The sequence below is a fragment of the Podarcis erhardii genome (genome assembly GCF_964252035.2).
Source record: "Podarcis erhardii genome assembly, chromosome: 11".
In the NCBI taxonomy this organism is placed as follows: domain Eukaryota; kingdom Metazoa; phylum Chordata; class Lepidosauria; order Squamata; family Lacertidae; genus Podarcis; species Podarcis erhardii.
Genome location: NC_138501.1, coordinates 42,153,605 through 42,176,475, shown reverse-complemented (window position 1 = coordinate 42,176,475; position 22,871 = coordinate 42,153,605). Strand labels below are relative to the sequence as shown.

The following is a 22,871-nucleotide window of genomic DNA, read 5'->3' as shown; positions in this document are numbered from 1 at the left end:
TTGTTCTCTTCTATGCTGGCTCCCCTTCCCACAACAGCTTCAAGGGTAGAACTGCAGCACATGACTTCCCCCAAAGGATCCTGGGAACAATAGTTTGTCAATGGTGAAAGGAACTGTAGCTCTGTGAGGAGTAAACTACAATCCCCAGAATTCTTTGGGGGAAGACATGGGCTTTTGATGTATGATGTGATGGCAGTCAACATATGTTTGAGGGGCTGGGCTTTTGGATTGTGGGAGGTGGGTGAAGATGTTTTAACCATTTTATATTTTTAGCCACTTCCCCAGGATGCTCACAAAAGTGGATATGTGTGTGAGGAAGCTCCAGGATTTTCCCTGTTGAATAGTGGAAAAGATGGATGAAGGACACAGCTCTGTTGGATTCACAGCTCTTTATTTCAGCAGTTAGAACTGCTCCTGGAATCAGACTGACTGCAACCTAGCTGGCTGCTTTATATAATACTAAGTAACTTGAAACAGTAATAACTCACAACTAGCTAACCAATCAGGAGCGACAGTTTTCAATCCTTCATTTACATACTGGTGGCCCTGAGTGAGAACTGCCACTAATCTTAATACATAACATTCCCCAAGCAATACAATGATCCATTGAAGTTCACACTCAAAACACAAATCGTATTGTTGAATTTTAATTCTTTTACCCGGCTCCCTGGCTCCAAGAAACGCTTCATTGTCCAGCTCAAGGGTGAGGAGGCTTCTGTCTGCTTGGACTTCACACTAGGCGATGGGCTTTTGGGCAGATTCCCTGTTAAATACAATTTGGTAAGACAGTGAAGATTTTAGATTGGAAAACCATTTGCACATAAGCCATTATTATCAATCTAACCGGAGTCTGTGCATAGCGTGGGGTAAGGCAAGGTTTTCAATATCTTGGGGGGGGGGTCAATGTGTCAATGTACAACATGTGACTGTTCAGGGCCCCAGAGTAAGGAGCCCCACTCCTTGAGAAGTAACATCTAACAAACCATATTCAATATTTGGAAGAGGTGAGAATCTAACAGCCAGCCTTTTGAGATACTGTGTTGTGGCAGTAACTGAGTAGATCTACCCAAAGAAGTCTCTGGCGTGGCCCAGCTACAACTGGTACACCAACAATTCTCCTTACTCTGCCTAATCATTTTTTTGTCTATGGTTTTGTAGTATATAAAAATTAATTAGGATTTATGCCTTAGATAAAGAGCACTTTTGTGGTGCTTTTCATCCCATGTAAAAGCACAGAAATTGGAAGAGGGCCTGTTTTAATCCTACTTGATCTACTTTTTCCCAGAGCCCCTGGGAATGTGAACTTTCCCCCTGTAAGTGGGAGAGGAAGGTGCCCTGAGGGGGAAGAGAGCTAACCAGAGAGGGCAGTGCCCTCAAAATTCCAAGTGCAGCCATAGGTCCAAAAACGCTAGCAGCCTCTGGAGTAAATAACAGACCGATAGGATGCAGTGTTAAAAGCAAATGAGCTCGTACCTGTGGTGTGAGGGGAAGAAGCGTCCTTGCTTTCTCTCTGAGTGGTGCGGGCAATGGCTTCATCCATTTCTTGTTCAGAAACCTAACGTGAAGTTGAAAAAAGTACATTAAAGTTTATACAGCAAAGGATGCTCACTTAAAGGTTTCTGGTTCTTGATTATTTGTTATACATATTTTTATATCTAAATGCAACCCCAGCCAATAATCTGTCTGCTATGTTGAAATTGAAGGTTCCAAGTAATCTCCAAGGGCACATACAGCTGATTGCAATAATCCAATCGGGAAGTTATGAGAGTATGGAGTACAATTGCTTTGTCCAAAAGGCACCACAACTGGCAAACCAGTCAAAGCTGGAAAAAGGTGCTCCTAGACACAGAGGCCACTTGAAACCAGGAGCACTCCCAAACTGCAAATCTGCTCCTTCCAGAGGAATGCAACCCCATTCAGGGCAGGCTACCTCCTCACCTCCTGGATGTGAGAATTTTGGACACCTATGTCTCTTCAGGATTCAGCTTCGGTTTACTGGCCCATATCCAACCCATCATGACCTCCAAACATAGTCTAAACACCTCAACTGCCTCTCCTAATTCAGATGGAACAGAGAGAGAGAGCTGGATGTCATCTGCATATTGATATACCTGAAGGAGCACCTCTGACCCCATCTTTCAGCCCAGACACCAAGGTCCAGCTCCAAAGTTCCTTGGTGGTTCTCTCATTGTGAGAACTGGTTATAGGGAACCAGGCAGAGGGCCTTCTTGGTAGTGGCACCCGTCCTGTGGAACGCCCTCCCACCAGATGTCAAGGAGATAACCAATTATGACCTTCCATAAATATCTGAAGGCAGCCCTGTATTGGGAAGTTTTTAATATCTGGTGTATCATGTGTGGTTTTTATATTCTGTGGGAAACTGCTCAGAGTGGTTGGGGCAACCCAGTCAGATGAGTGGATGGTAAATAACAAAGGGGACAATATGGAACCCTGAGCCACATGACAGGACATCACCCACATCCCTGGAGGTTGAAGCAGAACCACTGAAGTACAGCACCCCTAACCCCCACCTCCAGAAGGTCCACAGAAGCAACAGCTATAGAGAAATCAAGGAGAATGAGCAGGATTGCAGCCCCCGCTCCCCGTTTCTCTCCCTCATGTTGATAAATGTCACCAACAAAAGTGGCCAAGGCAGTTTCAGTGCCATAACCAGGCCTGAAGCCAGACTGCAATAGATGGAAATAATCAGCTTCCTCCATGCCAGAACTGCAACAAGAGCCTTGTCCAGAAAGGAGATATTTGCAACTGGGGCCAAAGTCATTTAACACTCCTGGTTCTCGGGTGGTCTTCTTATGAAGGGGCTGCACCACCGCCTACTTCAAGGCAGATGCTACCTCCCCCTTCTTCAGTGAGGCATTACTCCCTCCCTAGACCCACCCAGTCAACTCCCCATGGCTTGTTCTAAGAAGTCCATATGGGCAAGGGGTCAAGGAGGCAGGTGGTCACTGTGCTTCTTCAAGCAGCTTGTCCACATCCGTCTGGCTGTAGATTACCGTATTTTTTGTTCCATAAGACTCACTTTTTCCCTCCTAAAAAGTAAGGGGAAATGTGTGTGCGTCTTATGGAGCGAATGCAGGCTGCGCAGCTATCACAGAAGCCAGAACAGCAAGAGGGATTGCTGATTTCACTGCGCAGCGATCCCTCTTGCTGTTCTGGCTTCTGAGAGTCAGAATTTTTTTTTTCTTGTTTTCCTCCTCCAGAAACTAGGTGCGTCTTGTGGTCTGGTGCGTCTTATAGAGCGAAAAATACGGTATTTTGTATGCTCTGAGATACACATTAATAAAATGCATACTTATTTTTTAAAGCCAAAATGAAATTGGTGGTCTGTGGGTTTGTTTTTAACTGCCCACCCAAGCCTCGGATACTTTTACTCCCAATAAACAATATACTGTACAGTGTTTGGATTTAAATGTGGGAGCTGGAAAGGAATTGAAATGCATAATCAACTTTTGTGGTTTGTAATGCCAGTGGAAATCAAATGCATCTTTCGAGAATTAAAATTAGGCACGTAGGTGGGTCAGAAATCAGAACTTCATTGACTAGAGAAGAACAGAATTAACCCCAAAGCAAACTCAGCAGTTTAAATGAGGTTTTAATGTCACATTCACTCAGAGTAATGAAAAAAGGGAGAAAAATATATTTTGTGGTAATGGTTTTGGAAGGACATAAAACCCCCGAATACCAGGTAATATGGTAACAAAAATATTCTGTGTGATGGAATGTAGATTAGCTATAAAAACATGGATATTTAAAGAAGGGTGCCTTTTGTATATGCATATGCATGTATCGTCGTCATTAATATGCACTGAGAGCCTTTTAGGCTTAAAGAGCAGGGTATAAATGCTTTAAACAAGCAAAAATTAAAATAAACAATGTTTTCATGTAAAACTAGACAAGTTCAACAGAAGTGAAACCTAAAAAACTGTAAAGAGCAAAATGCAAAATAATGGAAAAATGTCCACTCCAAAACACAAGGCACTCTCTGAAATATGAGGGACTTTACTTACAAGCTAAAGAAGTGGGCTTTGTGGAATTTCCTGGGCAAGGATGTTCTCCTATATCAGGGGTGGGGAACCTTTGGCTCATAGGCCAAACTTGGCAAGCCAGGACATTTTGGGGAGCCATGCCCACTCGTGACATGTGTGACATTGGACAGGACACATTGCTTTTGGGAGAAGGACAAACCTATCCTCTTCTGGTACACCAATTAAAACAACTTCCTCCAAGAAGTAGGATATATGAGTAGGAAATATGGACACCTTTTGCTCCTGAGGAAGATCACTGGTCAAAACACACTAGGCAATCCTCTAATAGCTGTTCCAGTCTAAGGCCTGCCACGCCTTTGCTTTCCACAACTTAAGTACCAACACCAAAAAGGCCTTTCTCCATCCTGTACCCTATCTTATAGGACAGAGATAGGATACAGGATGAAGAAGGGCCTTATAGGAAGGAGAGGAAATGCAAGCAAATCTGGTCTCTGAAATATGCAGGGCTAGAAAGGTGATAACTAGCACTTTTATTCTGGGGTTGTGAGATAGGTTAAAATCCACTGGATGGAAACTTGTAGCAGCAACACTCCCATTGGTTTTACAGGGGGGTCACAAAAAACCCCCTCTAAACTGGAACTGCTGGGAATTAAGCTTAATGACACATTTGGATGAAGATGCATGGATGCCCTGTTGCAATAAAGTATTTCTACATGTGCACCTATTTCAGACATTTGAGGATAATAAAGGTGTGGGACAGTAATGGCCCAGGCTGCATGTCTCCTTACCTTTGGGTTGGGATGGCGGCTAATGATAAGGCTAACTGGGCCTGGGCCACATTCGCTCAAAATGGCATATGCTTCGCTCAGAGCCGCATGACGCAAACTGACCGAATCTGCTTCCAGGATCTGATCCCCACGGCTAAGGGAGCAAACACATGCAGCTGATGAGATGAGGCATGGGCATTCTTGCAGGGTGCAAACACACGCCAACCGATGAGTCCAGGAATTACTTTTATCCTAAATCAGATGCCTGGTCCACGTAGCATCGTAATCATTGTTTGTTTGCTCACACATTCATTTCTGAATATCTTTACCCTACTTTTCTCAAGACAGCTTGTTCTGCACCTAATGAATTCTTCAACATCAACTTTGTTGGACCGGTCATTTTGTGCGGATGCCCGATGATCGTCTTCCAAAGCAACTATTCCGAACTTAAAAATGGAAGGCGTAATACTGGTGGTCAACAAAAGAGGTTTAAAAAAATGTAGTATACACACTGACAACTGGGAAACACTGGCCTGCAAGTGCTCCAGTTGGAGAACAGGCTTTACCAAAGGTGTCATGGGCTTTGAAGACACTAGAATTCGGGATGCAAGGGAGAAACGTGCTAAGAGGAAGGCATGCTCGGCAAATTCACACCATGATCAACTCCCGTCCAGAACCCTATGTCCCCACTGTGGAAGGACGTGTAGATCCAGAATTGGCCTCCACAGTCACTTACGGACTCACTGCTAAAACCGTGTTTATGGAAGACAATCTTACTTGTCTACGAGTGATTGCCGAAGAAGATATTGGGAGTTCAAGGTGATTCACATCGAAGGACTAGCTGAGCACATATCAATCTGTCTAGGCCTTAAGATTGGCCATAGAGGTTCTGCCTGCAGGCCTTTCAGCAGAGCCAATTAAACAGGAGGTGAGGCCTTTTCAGTGGTATCCCTGTACCAATGGAACTTCCTCGGGTTTTTATTTTATTTATTTTTACTTAGCAAGGTGTATGTACTTGCTTAATCAAAAAGTGTAACTAAGCAGTTTACATAAAACAGCATGACATGTTCATTTTTTAAAAGCTGCGATGAAAGTATACCTTGAAAACACCGAATAGAATAAAATTAGAAAAACAGACGGTTTTAAAACAAACAAACACAATATAATTATGTATCTGAGCAGGATTGCCTAAACAAAAATATTTTTAGCATATGCTGAAAGCAGTACAAGAAAGGTGCCTGCCTAATATTAATAGGCAGGGAGTTCCAGTGAATGGATGCTGTCACACTAAAAGATTGGCTTCTCTCAAGTGTGCAACGAACATTGTGTGCCGCATGTAAAAGGGGCAGTTCCACAGACTGAAGTGGTCAAGTGGGCACATATGGAATTGGACAATTCTTCAAGGAAAGAATTGGCCTCAGGCTTTAATATCTTTTCACTTCAATCTGCTTTTAGTTAAAGATGTTGAGCTATATTTTAAATTATGGCTGCTTTTCCTTTTTATTTCCTATAAAATTCTTTCATTTGTTTTATCTGGACTGCTGGTGCAGACTAGGGTGTGTTTTCTGCTGTGGTTTTAGTTTTACGTGTGTGTGTGTGTGTGTGTGTGTGTTTGGGCTCCGGAAAAGTGGAATTAAAAAAAAGGGGTGCATGGGAAGTAAAATAAATAAAAGCAAAACAAATTATATCAATAACCCCAACAACAGCCTTGTAAGGAAGGTCAGTATGATTATTCCCATTTGGAAATTGGTGGGGAGGATTGGCTGGCCAGCTGATGCATTTATGGCAGAGATGCAGGGATGAGTTGGGTCTCAAAAAAAGAAAATTCAAAACGAGGATTTCTACAATGCGATTCCCCTAAGCCCTGTCCTCTCTCTTGTTTTCTCAAACTTATCTGACTATTAAGAGTCAGTGTGAAGTTACCATTAGATCACAGCTGTATGAAATCACCATGCCCGAAATGCCCAGGGCCACCGGGAGCCACAGGCAATGCAGATTCCATGGCTCCCAACATGAGAAACTTCAGCCGTGCATGCTTATAACAGTTTCTAAAACTTAACAGGCAGGCTGGTGAAAGCCTTCCTCACCACTGCCAAATAAAGTTTGGCAGCAATTTTTTACTTTCTTATGTTTATATCCCACCTTTCTTCTGTATCAGAACCCAGGGTGCCATACCACCACTTAGACCAGGTGAGGTGCATGGAGGCCACCAGACGCCTTTGTATTCCCAATGATATCACTGGGAACCAATTTTCGAACCAAATATATAGGCATTACAGTGGTACCTCAGGTTAGTACTTACTTCATTCCGGAGGTCCGTTCTTAACCTGAAACTGCTCTTAACCTGAAGCATCACTTTAGCTAATGGGTCCTCCTGCTGCCACCAGAGCCCGATTTCTGGGTTAGCGGAGTCTGTAACCTGAAGCGTATGTAACCTGAAGCATATGTAACCTGAAGCATCACTTTAGCTAATGGGTCCTCCTGCTGCCGCCGCGCCACCGGAGCCTGAATTCTGTTCTTATCCTGAATCAAAGTTCTTAACCTGAAGCACTATTTCTGGGTTAGCGGAGTCTGTAACCTGAAGCGTATGTAACCTGAAGCGTATGTAACCCAAGGTACCACTGTACATTGGGAAAACCACAACAACCACACCCATATTGACAGGACACTGACATCAGCATAACAATATTTGTGGTTGACTAACCTTAACCTTCCATCCATCTTCGCCACTGATCCTGGAGCCAGGCTGTGGATATAAATTCCTGGAAGGCTGTTCTCCAGCGTGAGACAGCAAACACCAATGCCCAGCCCAACACCTGGTTCTGAAACAAAGAGCAAAGATTGAGCACCGCCATTACTGCACTCTTTATTGCAATAATCACAATGGACACTGGCAATTATTACGGTTTGTTCTTTATAGGCTACTTATAAGACTGTGTATATGTTAATTAAATATATATATATATGATCAGGGGGTGCAAAAACCTTGCCTTAACAGGTCACTAGGAGCTTTCAGATTTGTTTGCAAGGGAGAATAGGTAAGTTAGCTATTTAATGAGCATATATACCAACTTTTTTCAGGTAAGTGGGATGATGTTTTTCAGTGATTGTCCCATCACTGTTCTTATTGCAAATGGTTTGGTCTGTTAAAGGAAGCAGGTTGGTTGCGTGAGACTTCCCAATCAGTTACAATGGTGCAACCTGAATTTGCTGGCATGTGATTGAATTTCCTGTGAAAGCAGCAACAGTTTGGAAGCACCCTACTAATCCTACCAGTTGAATAAAGTCTATTATCCTAGATTTTCCCACAGAATAGGCCTTCTGGAAGCTGGTAGGGGATGAGAGAATTTCACAGAGGTCTATTTAAACATTTGACTTTATGTTCATTTCATCTCCCCCAACCCCCCATCTGTGCTTATGCCCAAGAGCAAATTTAAATAATAGAAAGCCCATTACAAAGTATTTCCATGTCAGTTTCCAATGTGAACATGCAGAGTCCTCACTCCCAAGCTTTTAATAATTGAATGGACTCTCTCAATGCAAAAATGTCGCTGCTTCCAGTGAAACTTATTGACAAAAGTTGACTAGGGGTTACATGAACTATAAATTTAAACCAGATTTGAACTGTTTTCATTCACATGGCTTGTTTGTTTGTTTATTGTTGTGTTTTTTAAGAGGAGTTCCCAAAGCAGCTCATTACATTTATAAAAGGCTATCATTCTGTGAGAACGATCGCTTTAAAAAATGAAACTCACAAAGGGACCCATGAGGAGGAGGCCTTGGAAAGGAAGGACGAGAGAAAAGGGGAACAGGGTGAAAACCAGGATTTTAGCAACTCAAAACCAAGACAAAATAAACACAAACAAATAAAGGGAATGAAATATACTTGGAGTCGAGAGTGGATTTCATGCTGTTTATTCAGCTCATAGTGGTGAGGAGGAATGGAAGTTCCCCCAGAATGCCTGCTTTATATACATTATTTACACAAAGGGCCCCACGTGACTGACTAATTCCGGGATTCACCTATAGGCCAATCAGGTTGCGGATTCACTTCCACCTGGAGCTGGATTGGGTGGTTCCTGTGGACCAATCAGACTGCTGCATTCTGGATCCTATTGTTCTAGGACCAATCAGACTGCTGCATTCTGGATCCTATTGTTCTAGGACCAATCAGACTGCTGCATTTTGGATCCTATTCAACTCAGTACATAACAGGGGGGAACCTTTCACACATGAATAGTGTTTACTTCCTCTAAGCGTGGGGATGAAGAGTCAACTCTGCAGCAAGCATGTATTGTGCCCTTCAGCTGAGTTCCCTCACACAGGTCAGCTTGTGGTAGGAGTGGGATTAGTTCAGCCGCTACAACAGCTCACACAGCGAGGGGTAGCTGCAATGTTAGCTTTCTGGCAGCAGGGGTCGCTGCCACTAACTGGGAAGGAGAAGGGGCAAACCGACAGCGAGGTCAGAGGTTTGCGGGTGCAAAGGCAGAAGCACTGCGTTGGCTCTGCTGGTGCGCCATCACAGCCCCAAATTTCCAATAGGGGGCAGCAACACTGCTTCTGGGATGTTAGCATTGCGTCTCCACTCCCCAGATGAGCTGCTGCTTCTGGTACAGCAGCAGGTATATGATGCTATTTCTGCCTGTCTCCCTTGGCTTCCCCCGCAGAAGGTTATTAATCTTTCACCACTGATGTGGTATGGTAAAGGTCAATGCAGCTGAATGAGGTTGCACCTCTGTCTCCCTTGCTCTCCTTACTGCTTCACACCATAGCTGTCAACTTTTCCCTTTTCTTGCGAGGAATCCTATTCGGAATAAGGGAACTTCCCTTAAAAAATGGGGAACGACAGCTGTGCTTCACACAGAAGAGCATTTGGTCTTCTGTGGTTTCCTGGTGGGTTAACCCTGCCCCAATTCACCAAAATGTGAGTCTCCATTTTCACTTAATCCAAGGCTTTACCCTTTACAGAGAAAAGCACGTGACTGAAGAAGAAAATCTGTTGCCAAAGAAGAAAACCTGCTGCCAATGACACGTTTGCAATGGATGAATTTGTTAAATTTGGCCTCTCTCTGTTTCTCATTTTTCCAATCCTAACTTCTGTTCTCCACACTTCCACAGCAGTTTGCAATCTGAACTGCAGCAGAACGGAGACTGCGCTAATTGTGACAAATACAGGTCAGAAAGGAAACAGCTGTCTTCTTACATCCCAGCTGAGACTGTGCTCAGAGACACTGGCTCTGGTTGGTAGATCTCAAGGTTATAGTAAAAAAATCAAGCTAGATTGCTCAAACTTTAAGTCTGCCTACTCTGAAGTAGGCACAGTAACATTACCGTTTTGGGGTTCCCCACCCTCCAAAAAAGCCCCATTGCCTGCAAGGTTTCTGTGATCTTCCACAACCCTTTGTAAATAGTAGCCAAAGTTTCCTCAAACCTTTATTGAGAGTCACTTCCATGACGATCCTGTCCTTGGGACCAGGCCCCTTACGATTTGCAGGGGAAACATCTCCATCTTCGCAGCCAGGCAAAGGAGGCCCTGTACTGGCAGTTGAGCTTGGGGAGCTGGAACGGCTCAATAACGTAGGCGTTGGACATGGCGTAAGGCTTGGGCTGCGAAGCCTGGTTCGTACTGTGAGGGTCACCACGCCTTTCTTGAGTTGCTAAAGAAGCAACAGTACAGTCTGTTATGTTTACCATTATGTTTATTATTCTAAATATATTTATTTCCCATTTTCCTTTCATCGTGGAACTTAAGGTGACATTATTATCCCCTGATAAAAACCAAGGCCTAGGACAGACATCTAAGTTAATGTTGCCACTGCGAAACATAAAAACATAATGTGAGAATCTAAGATCCCTACAGGATCAAGTCAGTGACCTTTCTAGTCCAGGATCCTGTTTTCCCAGGGGCTCAGGGGAAACACGGCTCCTTGCTCATCTAGATGAAGCCACCATGTGATGAAACTAAGATCCAGACACGTAAAGGGCAGCCAATTTGGGGGAGAACCCATGTTTCCACTCCAGCACATCATCTGCTACCGCTGGAAGGTCCCGTCTGAAGTTATGTTACCTTAAATGTTTGAATGGCTTCCTGGTGAGTCAGTCCTTGCAAGGACTCTCCATTTACTTCAAGGAGTTCATCTCCTGCAAAGGCAAAACAGGCGTTAATATGCAGACAGAAGACAAAGTGCTTATCCTGAGAAATATGAGCAGGCTCCCTGGTGTGTTTCTGGTTTATTGTCATAGAGTTGGAAGGGTTTCCTAGAGTCATCTAGTCCAACCCTCTGCAATGCAGGAATCCTCAGGAATCCATCACTGAGGGGGGTGCCATTCAGCGCGCCGTCCACCTGGGACTCCCAAGCCTACCCCAAAGCCAGCAGACTTCCACCCTTCCCCTTTCATTTTGACAGCTTGGGGGAGGCTTGGGAGTCATGGGCAGGCGGTGTGCCATTGCCCCCCGCTCCTGGGCGGGAGCCTCCCCTGAGCTGTCAAAAGGAAGAGGGAAGGGAGGAAGGCTGCTGACAAAGCGAAGCAGCTCCTCCCCGCCCCCCGGGAAGCAGCCTGCCACGAGTGGCTTCCTCTGCCGCCACGGGCATCTCGCCCCCTGGGACGCTCACCCTGCCATCATGGCCCCAACCCTGGGTTGACAGCATGTGCACTGCTCCAGGTTGCCAGAGCAGCTAGCTATTGCCTCTGCCTGCAGTGTATGACTTCATAAGCTGAACCAGCAGAAATCTCTTCTCTTGCGCTGCAAATACCTTCTTTCAGTCGGCCGTCAGCAGCTGCAGCCCCATTTGGGAAAATGGTCTTCACAAAGATGCCCATGCGTCCCCGGGCAGAATCCTGCCCTCCCACAATGCTGAATCCAAGACCCTGCAGAGTATGGGGAGGAAGAGGGTGGGGAGGAGAGGAGTGGAAAACTGAAATGTTAATTCATTTTAACCTTACAAGAATAAGCGGAAACAAGATTATCAGCTAGGTTGAGCACCCAGTATGAAAATTGGAATGGTGTAAAATAGAAGATGTGAGATTTACCACTTTTTTTAAAAAAAGGAAAGCATTTTTACTGATATTTTCAAGGTGCATATAATACGGAGCACATACAACAAGCAATGAATAAACAACAACCCAAACAAACCTGGAGCAACAAAATACCAACTCAATTGTCAGAAACTATGTTTAAGTCCAAGCATTTTAAATGTGCTGGTTATTAGTACCAATATGTGGGTGTAAATCATTCCAGTGCAATCCATGAGTTTGTGGCGGCACCATTAAAGGCACTTGCCTTTAAAATAGCACCAGCATTTTCGAATTGGTGCAACTGGTATTCCCAGAAGCTACATTTAAGGGCATATGTAAAGGTAAATTAGAGTTAAGATGGGAATATAATTACTAACCTATAAACTGTAACTTGGAATTCTATTAGTACGCCTAAGTTTGACAGACACTAGAGACGTTCCCATTTGCAAATAATCTTACCTTGCCCTGCCCCTTCATCAGCACAATGTTGGAAATAATAGATGGCTGGGTGAGTCGCCACGGGTATTCAACCTGCGCAGCACTTAAAGAGCGAGTAGATTTCTTAACAATATGGTATTCCTGGATAAATGAAACAACCACAATATTTAGAAATAAGCCAAAACTGTTGCGTCACATTTGTTGTTCCCCAAAGAGGCTTTCTTTCTTTTTTTCTTTTAGTGTTTGCTGTTCCACGTCCCAAACATTTGGCAATTCTATGTCTAGTCTTTCCTTTGAATTCAATGATTTAAAATTTGTGAGCGTCTTCAAAAATCTTTTTCTGGTGAGGTGAAGTACCTGAGAGCCCTTGCAGGGAGGTATCAACCCAATGCATGTCTCCAATACTCTCCCCCTTCTCACCTCACCTGGATGCGTACCTGAAGACAGACAGGTGTCCCTGTGTTTAGGACATTTTTTCTTTAACCCACAACAATGAACCATGCTAAAATTGGGACTAACAGGGGGATTCCTTGGTCATTTAAAGACAGTAAACTGTGCAAACCTCACCTGTCTGGTTCCTGTGTCCAAATGCTGTGGGAGAGAATGTTTTCTCCCTCCCCGGGAATATTTCATGGCTATTTCATAATTCACATCTCCATTTTCCACTGTCAACTCGTCATCTTCGCCTACGGATTCTAAACGCGTTGCCGCCCCTGAGGGAAAACCCAGAGATGCCGTTTATTACACACATTTCAAAGCATCTTTTAACATCTGTCAGTTGTGATGGGATCAGGTACACTGCTTTTAACATTTTGCATGCACATTCGGAAGTGATTGATGGGTAAATTTCCTAAGTCATATAAACAAATGATGATAAATTTTATCTTCATCTCTAGATATTTATAGAGACACACACATCCAAGTGGGTAGCAGTAATTTATCCCAGTAGTCAGAGATGCAAACCACCATTCTCAAAACACTTTCAGAGCTGAGTCTGAACACTTTAAGGGTTTAAAGGGTTGCAGTCAAAATTAGTATCAAATAACAAAGTATGCTGTGTATACAGCTTATAAGATTTAGGACTAATCTCACATTATGAGTTTCAGTTTGGCAAAAGCAGTTTATTCTTAAATTCAGCAGTATCTCTCCAGGGTCTTAGGCAGAGTTTTTGCTCATCACCTATTTATTACCTGGTTATTCTTTTATCTGAAGGTGATGAGGACTGAACCTGGGACATTCTGCATGCGACACATGTGCTCTGTCCCTGAGCCATGCTCCCTCCCCCAATGGAAATTATAGTTGGTGGACGGGGCCAGAGCATTGCCTTATGGGTTAGCTCAGTTGGTTAGAGCGTGGTGCTGATAACGCCAAGGTCACCGGTTTGAACCCCATATGGGTGCATATTCCTGCATTGCAGGGACTTGGCCAAATGATCCATTGGGTCCCTTTCAGCTCTCTGATTCTATGAAAGCCTTTCTTAACTACATACTCTAAAATCTTTTATTCACCCACTCAAATGACATCAACTGTACCTTGGGATCTGCTCCTGTACTTCAATATCCCACTTCCCAGAGTTGGACTCTGACAGTTTTCTTTGGATCCCTCTGCACCAGTAGGATCTGCAGGGTTATCTGGATCTGTCAGATCTGGCTCCTGAAAACAGAAGGAAAAAGAATCCAGTTATGTTCTTGGGTCAGGTCATCATTTCCACAGTCGGGTTAGCCATTATCCTACTGAAGCTAAAAAAAAATAGGCAAAAGTCGAATCTATTGCTGTGACAAAGGTATACAGAGGCTTCTAACCATCCACTTGTTTTTGTCCTGGCAAGGGGCTTCTGCAGTTTAGAATGCAGGAACCCACTGCAAGGTGACGGAAACAGCCGTGTTCCTTCCCAAATTATAGACACTGCGAGCTTCATCAGAATGAGGAGTAACATAATCTCTGTACTTCAGTTGTACTTCGAGTCAAGGTGAGGTATGAAGCAACGATTGAAATTATTGGTATGTGAAGCTGTGACTGCACTTCTGTAGCCTGGTCTCTGTGTAAACTACAAGAAAGAAGATTCCACCTAAACATTAGGAAGAACTTCCTGACAGTAAGAGCTGTTCAGCAGTGGAATTTGCTGCCAAGGAGTGTGGTGGAGTCTCCTTCTTTGGAGGTCTTTAAGCAGAGGCTTGACAACCATATGTCAGGAGTGCTCTGATGGTGTTTCCTGCTTGGCAGGGGGTTGGACTCGATGGCCCTTGTGGTCTCTTCCAACTCTATGATTCTATGATTCTATTATAATAATGTGTGTGAAAGAGTAAACAAAACCAGCAGTGCACTTAATCCTCATCCACAGCCTCAACTCATGTTTTAGACCAGGCCTGTCCAACCTGATCAGCAACTCTGGTCTCTCCCCCTAAGAAAAGCTGAACAACTTCGACTCACCCTCCCCATAAAAAGCTCAACAATTCTGGTCAATCCAATGGGTAGTTCACTGCCAGTTTATTATAGTGGGAGTAGATCACAGTCTCTTATAAATTGGACACCCCTGTTTTAGACCCTATGTGGCGATGCCCCGATAATTCTTACATCTTTGGCTCATTCACAGGTTCCTTTCTACAGGCAGGATAACTGCTACACCTTAAAGAGAGCTATGTACCCACAGTGTGGAACCTTTGGTTCTCCAGATGTTGCTGAACTACCGCTCTCATTACCCCTGGAAATTGTAGTTCAACAACACCTGGAAAGCCAAAGATTCCCCACTCCTGCTGTGTGCTATGGGCACTTCGTCCCTTTGCTGCCTTCCTCTGGACCCATTCCAGTTTATCCATTTCCTTCTTAAAATGTGCTCTCGCTCCTCTGTAACTGTTAGAAAGCAGCAACTGTCTAGGGGTGCCGCTAAACTCCCAGAGCAGCCAAAGGAAATTCTGCCTGATGATGGCTTCATATATTCATTCCTCCTGCGTGGGAAATGGATTAATTACTTTGTACTACATTAAGGGCGGCATAAGTGATCTTCCTACACTGTGAAAATTGAATTGTGATGATGTCACACGATCATGTTATGGGCCTGTGGCAGGAATAAACTATGTACACTATGCTCCACAAATTGCAATGTATCTGCTGTTTCTTACATTGTTTCTTGTTTTTGTTTTTTGTAATTAAGTTAGATCTTTATGCTATCCTTCAGTTAAACATTTCCAGTTTGATTCTAATTTGATCTCAGTTGGTGGGAAGGTCCTTACAAGAAGGGAATACTTCTGCTTAGATTATTATGGCATGGGGATCTACAAAATGATACAGCGGAACCACAAAAGCCTCAGATACAGGCAGTGCTGGATTTATGTATAAGCTAAACAAGCTATAGCTTAGGGCCCAACTCTCTTGGGGCCACCCAAAAAAAATTAAAGAAAAAAACTGGGCGTACATTTCCAAAATAAGATAAAAACAAAAACAAAACCTACATGCAGCAACAGTGTTTTGTGTTGTGTAGGCTCCTATGATGCAAGTAGTGGGCCCCGTCTGCTAGCCTGCTCCCCAAAATATCACTGGTTTGCTCCTTTCTATATATAGGGTGCCTACATTCTGCATGGACTGGCTGCATGGCAACATGCGCAAATGGCTTTAGATACCTATTAGGTCCATAAATTACCATATAGCATATATTCAATACAAAAATACAGTGACAATTTGTTGTTGACGAAGGACAGCTGGACATATAAAGGGCCCCATTACCTTCAGTAGCGTAGGGCCTCATCAAAATTAAATCTGGCCCTGGATACAGGCTAAATTGCATGTTAGGAGGTTCTGGTGATGGGTTTGTTAAGAAACACCTTGAAGGGCCATGGCTTAGTGGCAGGAAATCTGCTTTGTATGCAGGTCAGTCCCATTTTCAATCTCTGGCATCCCTAGGTAGAGCCCTGGAGAGCTGTTGTCAGTCACTATAGACAGTATTGAGTTTGATGGACCAATGGTCTGACTTAGCATAAGGTGGCTTCCTAGGTTTAACCACTGTGGTGGGAAGGGAGCAAACTGACAAGGGGCAATGTCACTGGAGAAGAGGTTCTTTAACCATTTCCTGCACTATTTTCCTGGTTGAAATCTCTTCCTTCCGTGTGAGCTGCTGACACACTTTCAGGGCACAAAAAAAAGGGGGGTGATCAACATGTGTAAATACACAATAAGCACAGTTTCAAATTATTAAGAAAATTACAAATACATAAATACGCAACACAGTGGAACCCTGGTTCTCAAACAGCTTAGTTGACGAACAAATCAGAACCTGAACGCCAAAAACCCAGAAGTAAGTGTTCTGGTTTTTGAATGTTTTTCGGAACCCGAACGTCAGATGTGGTTGTTGGCTATTGCTTCCAGGGTGCCTGCACCAATCGGAACCCGCGCCTTGGTTTTCAAACATTTCGGAAGCCGAACGGACTTCCGGAACGGATTATGTTCAAGAACCAAGGTACCACTGGATCCATATCTGCAAGAACCCTCTGTAGCTAAGATAAGAGAAAATCACTAGGCAGCACAATACAAACTCCCAACCAACATAAAAGCACACAACCACTACAACCATCTACCACCTCTTACAATATATCTGCCAGCCAACAACAACAGAATCATACCACACATAACACACCCCAACTCATGGCAAATAACCAATCAACACTGGTGGAAGACACAAACAAACAGCAGCATCACCCTTGTGTTGGCTCTGGAGGTGGCCATGAACTCAGTCATTGGGGGGGGGGGACACCTAGCAGCTCCATGTTTGTCCTCTACTTCAGCATTGCAGATGTAGCTGGTTCCAGTCATCTGCCTCTGGAGTGGAACAGTAGTCTGGACTGAAAATGGGCTGCTTCTTTCTGGCTGATCACTTTCAACAGAGAGCTGCAAGGCTCCCACTAGAGACATGGAATTGCCATGCTTCATTCATTCATTGTTTACAGAGCATCCACATGCTACCATCGTCCAATCATCGTCCAGTTGAATTTTCTGGGTGCTGTTCCATCTCTTCTCAGATAGCAAAAACTCAACGTTTTCCAAAAGAAAATAATAGCAGCGCAATCTCCACAGATGCAGATGCCTTTAGCATTTCTCTTCCAAAAAAATTCAAAGGGTCGATAGCGAACCTATCACAGCTCAGGACACCTTCAGTATAATATTATAACATTTTAATCTTTTAATTATCACTAAAATACTTTTTCTGATTAGATATTTTTTGAAAGAAAGATTAAAAAACAAATTCTTTTTCAGTCACTGCTGTTAATCCTGTTGCTAAAATGGCAGTGAACAAAAATGTGTTGTTTTTTTAAACACACCTCAGCACTTTTGTAGCATAGTGTCATAGCACCACAGTAAATTACTATTATAACTCTGTGGTGTTTTAGTGCTACGCATTTCTTTTGCTATATATAAATATTTTAGTGTTAATTTAAAATATTGATTTTTTAAAAAGTAAATAAATGAGGGTCATAAATGGCACCCATCTCAAGGCTTATAGTACATGTGTGCAGAATTTCAAGTGCCCCCGCCTACAAGCTCTATGTCATGCCCATGGGTGTGAGTGGAATAAAGCAGGGTGCACAGTTATCTATTTTAGTTATTAAATTTGTATCCCACACGTCCTCCCAAAGGAGTCCAGGGTGGGAAACCCACAAGTGATAAAACATCTAAAAACAATTGCTTTATAGATCCAGTCTAGGAAACATCTCTCTATAAAAGGTTGGTTGGAAGAGGAAGGAAAGTGACAGATTGGGTACATAAGGGGTTAGATAATCTGTCAGGTATCCTGTCCCCCAACTGCATAAGGCTTTATGCACCAAAACCAGCACATTGAACTTAGTCCGGTAGATGCTAAATACTCTGAATTACGTTCTGAAGTATGATGTTTATTTATTTTAAAGCATTCTAGGCCCACTTAATTTCCCAATGGAACTCAAACTGGCTTAACCAATCAGATCGTCACAGAATAAACAACAATAGCCACCCCACCCCCCAAATTAAACCCAATCAGAACATGCATGTAAGAAGCAAAACAAAACTCACAAATTCCAAAGCACTAGTCAGAAACTTTCGACAACAAAAGGATCATTCAGTCCAATCGCCCTTTTCAAAAAGCCAGGTCTTCATCAACCGCCTGAAGAAATATGATGATAGCTCCTGACTCACTTCGCTCATTGGGACACATAGGGCAGAAGATTGGGAGACCACCAGTAGGTGGAGCCAGAATAAAGAGCAGGTAGAGTTATAAGTAATTCTAGTTTTATTCGCCATCTTCCTCCCTGTTGAGGACGAAGGACGACCCTGAGATTAAGGAGGAGGAATCAGAGGCAGTGCCACTCATTGGATTGGAGGTCAGTAAGAAGTCAGGAATTTGAGGAACGGCTGAAGGCAAAAGTTGATGAAGCAGTGCCTCATTTGACATAATGGACCAGTTCCAATGCATGACTACTTTTTCCTCTTTGTCTTCTACAAAAGACACACAAAGCATCTCATACAGGTATTTTACAATGTTCTAATTGGTGTGCTGGATTATTTGCTTTGTTCCAGATCTCCATAAAATGAATTATTATTAGGCACAAAAGTAAGGTAATATACCTGTGATAAAACACTATGTGGTTGTGAAAAAAGGATCAGGGGCATGAAGTTTATTGTACACACTGAAGCTTTTCTACTTTCTAAAAGACCCAGATTTCTTCCTGCTTGGAAAATAAACAGAAACTCTACCCATTAAGCTTGTACAAATTTCTCATGGGCCCCAGTTTGTAATCCTTGGCTACAGAAAGGAGCTGTGGTGCCACAGTTCAATGAAAACGCAACTCTTGTCTTATTCTCCCAGCCACACATGAATGTAATCTTTTTACAGACTGCCCCTCTGCCAAAACAGTAACCATGCCATTCTGGGTTCCCTTGCTTTCCAGGAAGCGCCGCTTATTCCGTTCTGAATTCATATTGCTAATTGAAAACAGTGTTTCCCAAACTGCATTCCAGAAAATTCAAGCTGCCAAGGAAACCCCTATCAGGGGTTCCTGAAAGAAAAGTTCAGTAACTGTGGACAAACTATCTGAAAGGACAATTTTGCATCACTACTGACCGTTCTCTTCAATATCTGGCTGCAGACTGTTCTTGCGCACATGTAACACTATCAGTTGCTGCACTTCTGTTAGCAAAGCCATGGTTTGGCTTAGCACACCATCCAAACCGTGAGCCATGACCAATGTTTGTTCTTGGTCTACAAGGTCCACCATTTGAAGGACTGTCGGAAGACAGCCCTCTACTTTAAAGCATCCTTTATTTCAGGGATGGGGAACATGTGATTCTCCAGGTGTTGTTGGACTACAACTCCCATCATTGCTGATCTCTGACCATGCTGGCTGGGGACGGTGGGAGTCTGGAGGGCCACAAGTTCCCTAACCCTGCTTTGTTTAAACAGGGATGTCCTGTTTAAGTCAGATTTAAACATAAGGATCCATAAGAAAAGAGAGCAGGGTTGCTGAATTTGCTTCTCAAAAGTTAGCACCCAGAGAGCCAATTGAGGAGGCACATAGGTCACCTAGTCTTGTTTTCCCCATTATTGTGAGACATACTATACATCTATTTAAATTATAGCAATGGTTTCTAAATTTGCATCTATACATAGAAATTTGAATACGGAATTTTTATGCAAATCTTGTCCTCTTTTCTTGTGAGGCAAAGTGGCTGCCCTATCAAGGGAAGCCCTGCTGTAAGCAAAATGATCTCAGTAGGGTAAAAGAGTGAGGCCTTTATAAGATCCAGTAATGTGTGACTATGCCCCCCGGTTTGAGTGTCGATTACTAATTCTGGGGGGCAGAACAGAAAGCGGAGTTTGCGGGACAAAATGGCACCAAACCAGAACTTTGGCACCAGTTTGCGGTCAATCAGACAAGGTTGGTCCCCAGTTTGAGTGTCAGTGACTTACTTTGCAGGGGGGGGGCGGTGTGTGTGCACAAAATGTGGGTTTTGTGGCACAAAACTTTGGTGCCTCTTTGGAGACCATCAGACAAGATTGGATTTTTTGGCATTAACTTGTGACCCCGATTTGCTGTGTAAATTCCTCAGTTTGGGGTGGGGGCATGTAACGCAGGGTTCACGGCACAAAACTAGCACTAAACTTTGGCATCAGATTGGGGGGCATCTGAAATTTCAGGGTCACGCTTTAGGCGAACTGCCTTTACATTGCCTCTTTACGGTGCCTCTTTACGCTGTGGATTCCCTTTTAAGAAAGTGCATCAACAGTTTTCATTTTGATGAGGTTTTAATCTTCCATAAGGAGGTAGTCTTTTTTTTTTAAAGGCTATTATGTTTCTGTTACGGAAGGGGGGGGGCATGTCTTCTTCACCTTCTTCTTCGCTACAATATATCAATTTATTTCCAATTGTCAAAAGGGACTAAAATCTATAAAATTCATAGAAAATCAGCGTGCCAGTTTGCTCAATTACTCTAGGACTCCATCACATCTCCCCTGTCCAGCATAATCCCTCAAGCAAAGTGTCAAGACCTTAATCCTTTCAAATTGTTCTGATCAGCCTTTCCTCCAGACAATGTCAGGTGGCAGACTATGCATATTTGAGACCATTGTCTTTTCATCCCCAGGAAGTGTTTATCTGTGCATATCTCCAGCTCTGCATATTCCCCCCTCCCTCCTCCATATGTTAATCTGTGCAACCCCTACCTTACTGAACTGCTGATCTGTGTAACCCAACCTCCCTTTAATATATTCATGATGTAATCTGTGTAACCAAACCTCTCTTTAATATATTCATGACGTGTTTTGCACTGTATTCTGGGACATGGAGGGAGTTTCAAAAACTCATGTCACCCCTTTCTCACTGTTCAATCTCGCCTTGAACCTGTTGCGCAATAAACTTGGATCTTCTGCAGTTTGCTCCTGTCTCCGGCTGAGCTCATTTTCCTCCGCAGGGACCCATGGACTTAGTCCGATGAGCTGGGTGGCAGAGCAGCCTCGCACCCAGATTTTTGCCGCAACAGTTGGCGCCCCACGTGGGGCATGCGGTTCTCCCGCGTTGCTGACCGGGGGCCCTGAAATCTTCAGCCGGCACCAGGCCATTTTGCCTGGGAAGATCCTTTGGACCCCTGGCCATCCTCCGGGCGGTAATCGAAAGCCCCAGGAGTTCAGCCGGGGAGCAAAGAGGGATCCAGCCGGCTTATTCATCAATCCGGGGATCATCATAGAAGACATGTGAGTATAAGGAAAAGGAAAAATCCAGTGCACTGGTGGGAAAGGGGTGGAAATCTCCTGGCAACTGAATTCTCTGCCCTCCTCTCTATCGCTCCTTCTCGCCTGTCTCTTGGTCCAATTGGTGAGAGAGACCGTGGACTGCTGCTCGACCCGAAAGGGGGGTTCTGAGCTCTATCTCTTTCTCTAAAAACCCTCCAGCCAGCCGCACCAATTGGGAGTCCGAAAGTAAGACGGAGAGACCCGACTTGAAAGATAGCCGACTCTCCGCAATGGGTATCCCAGTTGAAAGCAAGGGGCTGGAGTTCTTCTTCCGAACTTCCCGAGCGCCCTTACGGAGGGGGCAGGAAGGGGTCTTGCTTTCTGTATCAATCCCAGCCGCACTGGTCGGTGCCACGTAACACGTGTATCGTGCGTGAGCCCGCTTCCAAAAGCAAGGGGGATTTTCGGTTCAAAACTCTATCCAGGGATCACCCGATCTGGCACCGCACGGCGCGGGCGTTCAGTAGGGCCCCTTTTCCTGAGATTGACGATAGGTAGGAGGTTGCCAGGAGGGATAGCCCATGAGGAATTGGGCGGGATCGGCAGAGTGGAAAAGGACCCCAGGTTATTGACTAAGGAAATAGGAAGGAATACCGGATAGCTAGAGCTCTTTAAAAACCCTCTAAGGAAGTTGCCAAGCGACTAAAGACCCCTCTTTACTATAAATCCCGTATTAAGTATATCAATCTCCTAGATATACCAATCCTTACCACCCTTTCTCTTCCCTCTTTCTGTCTAGACACGCGTAAAACATAAAATGGGTACCCAGGCTTCCAAACGCGAGCGGGCTCACTCTGGGAAGAAGGCTTCTAGAAAGCCATCTCAGTCTCAGAAGGACCCTGACTCTCCTCTCCAATTTGTCATCACGTATTGGAAGACGATTCCTGGCCACAAATTATTATCGAAGCAAAATTAGAGAACCTCTGTTCTGAAATCTGGCCTGCCAGCACCGCCTCCGCCAAGCCCGAATTGCGTTGGCCGGCTGGTTAACTGGTGGTGTTTGAAGAGGCAAGGAGGCTCTTAAAACCATGTGGGACCTTCCTACTAATTTCACTTAATGAAGCTAAAGGAAGCAGCCCAACTCCTTGCAATAACCAACTAAAGGATGAGAGTATATATGTTTACATGTTGTCTGTTATGTGTGTTGTGTGTTAATACATATATGAGAATATGTGTGTTTACATGTTGTCTGTTATGTGTGTTGTCTGTTCCTTCTGTCTCTGACAGACTGCCTTTCTTAAGCGCGCATAGTTTAAACTGCAAGCTTGCTTCAAAATTTAATTTTTAAGGAAGCCATGCTGGACCTTATCAGTCCTAAATAAGACAAAATGAGAATGAAAGGTGCAAATGTTTACCCCACCTCGTGCTCTGCCGCAACTTTTCAGATTGTGA

At 44.0% G+C, this 22,871-nt stretch overlaps 1 protein-coding gene across 6 annotated transcripts in view; it reads right to left on the bottom strand.

The window, feature by feature from the left end:
* PDZD2 (PDZ domain containing 2) overlaps positions 1–22,871 on the bottom strand; it is a 248,605-nt gene that overhangs the window by 30,210 nt on the left and 195,524 nt on the right. For all 6 annotated transcript variants that reach the window (XM_081881317.1, XM_081881320.1, XM_081881318.1 and 3 more), the window contains 10 exons: positions 13,762–13,882; positions 12,797–12,942; positions 12,251–12,370; positions 11,530–11,644; positions 10,842–10,915; positions 10,206–10,431; positions 7,479–7,596; positions 4,796–4,928; positions 1,474–1,555; positions 660–763 (listed from right to left, as the gene is read on the bottom strand). In XM_081881317.1, coding sequence (XP_081737443.1) covers positions 660–763; positions 1,474–1,555; positions 4,796–4,928; positions 7,479–7,596; positions 10,206–10,431; positions 10,842–10,915; positions 11,530–11,644; positions 12,251–12,370; positions 12,797–12,942; positions 13,762–13,882 — 1,239 coding nt within the window. The remainder of the gene's footprint in view (positions 1–659; positions 764–1,473; positions 1,556–4,795; positions 4,929–7,478; positions 7,597–10,205; positions 10,432–10,841; positions 10,916–11,529; positions 11,645–12,250; positions 12,371–12,796; positions 12,943–13,761; positions 13,883–22,871) is intronic.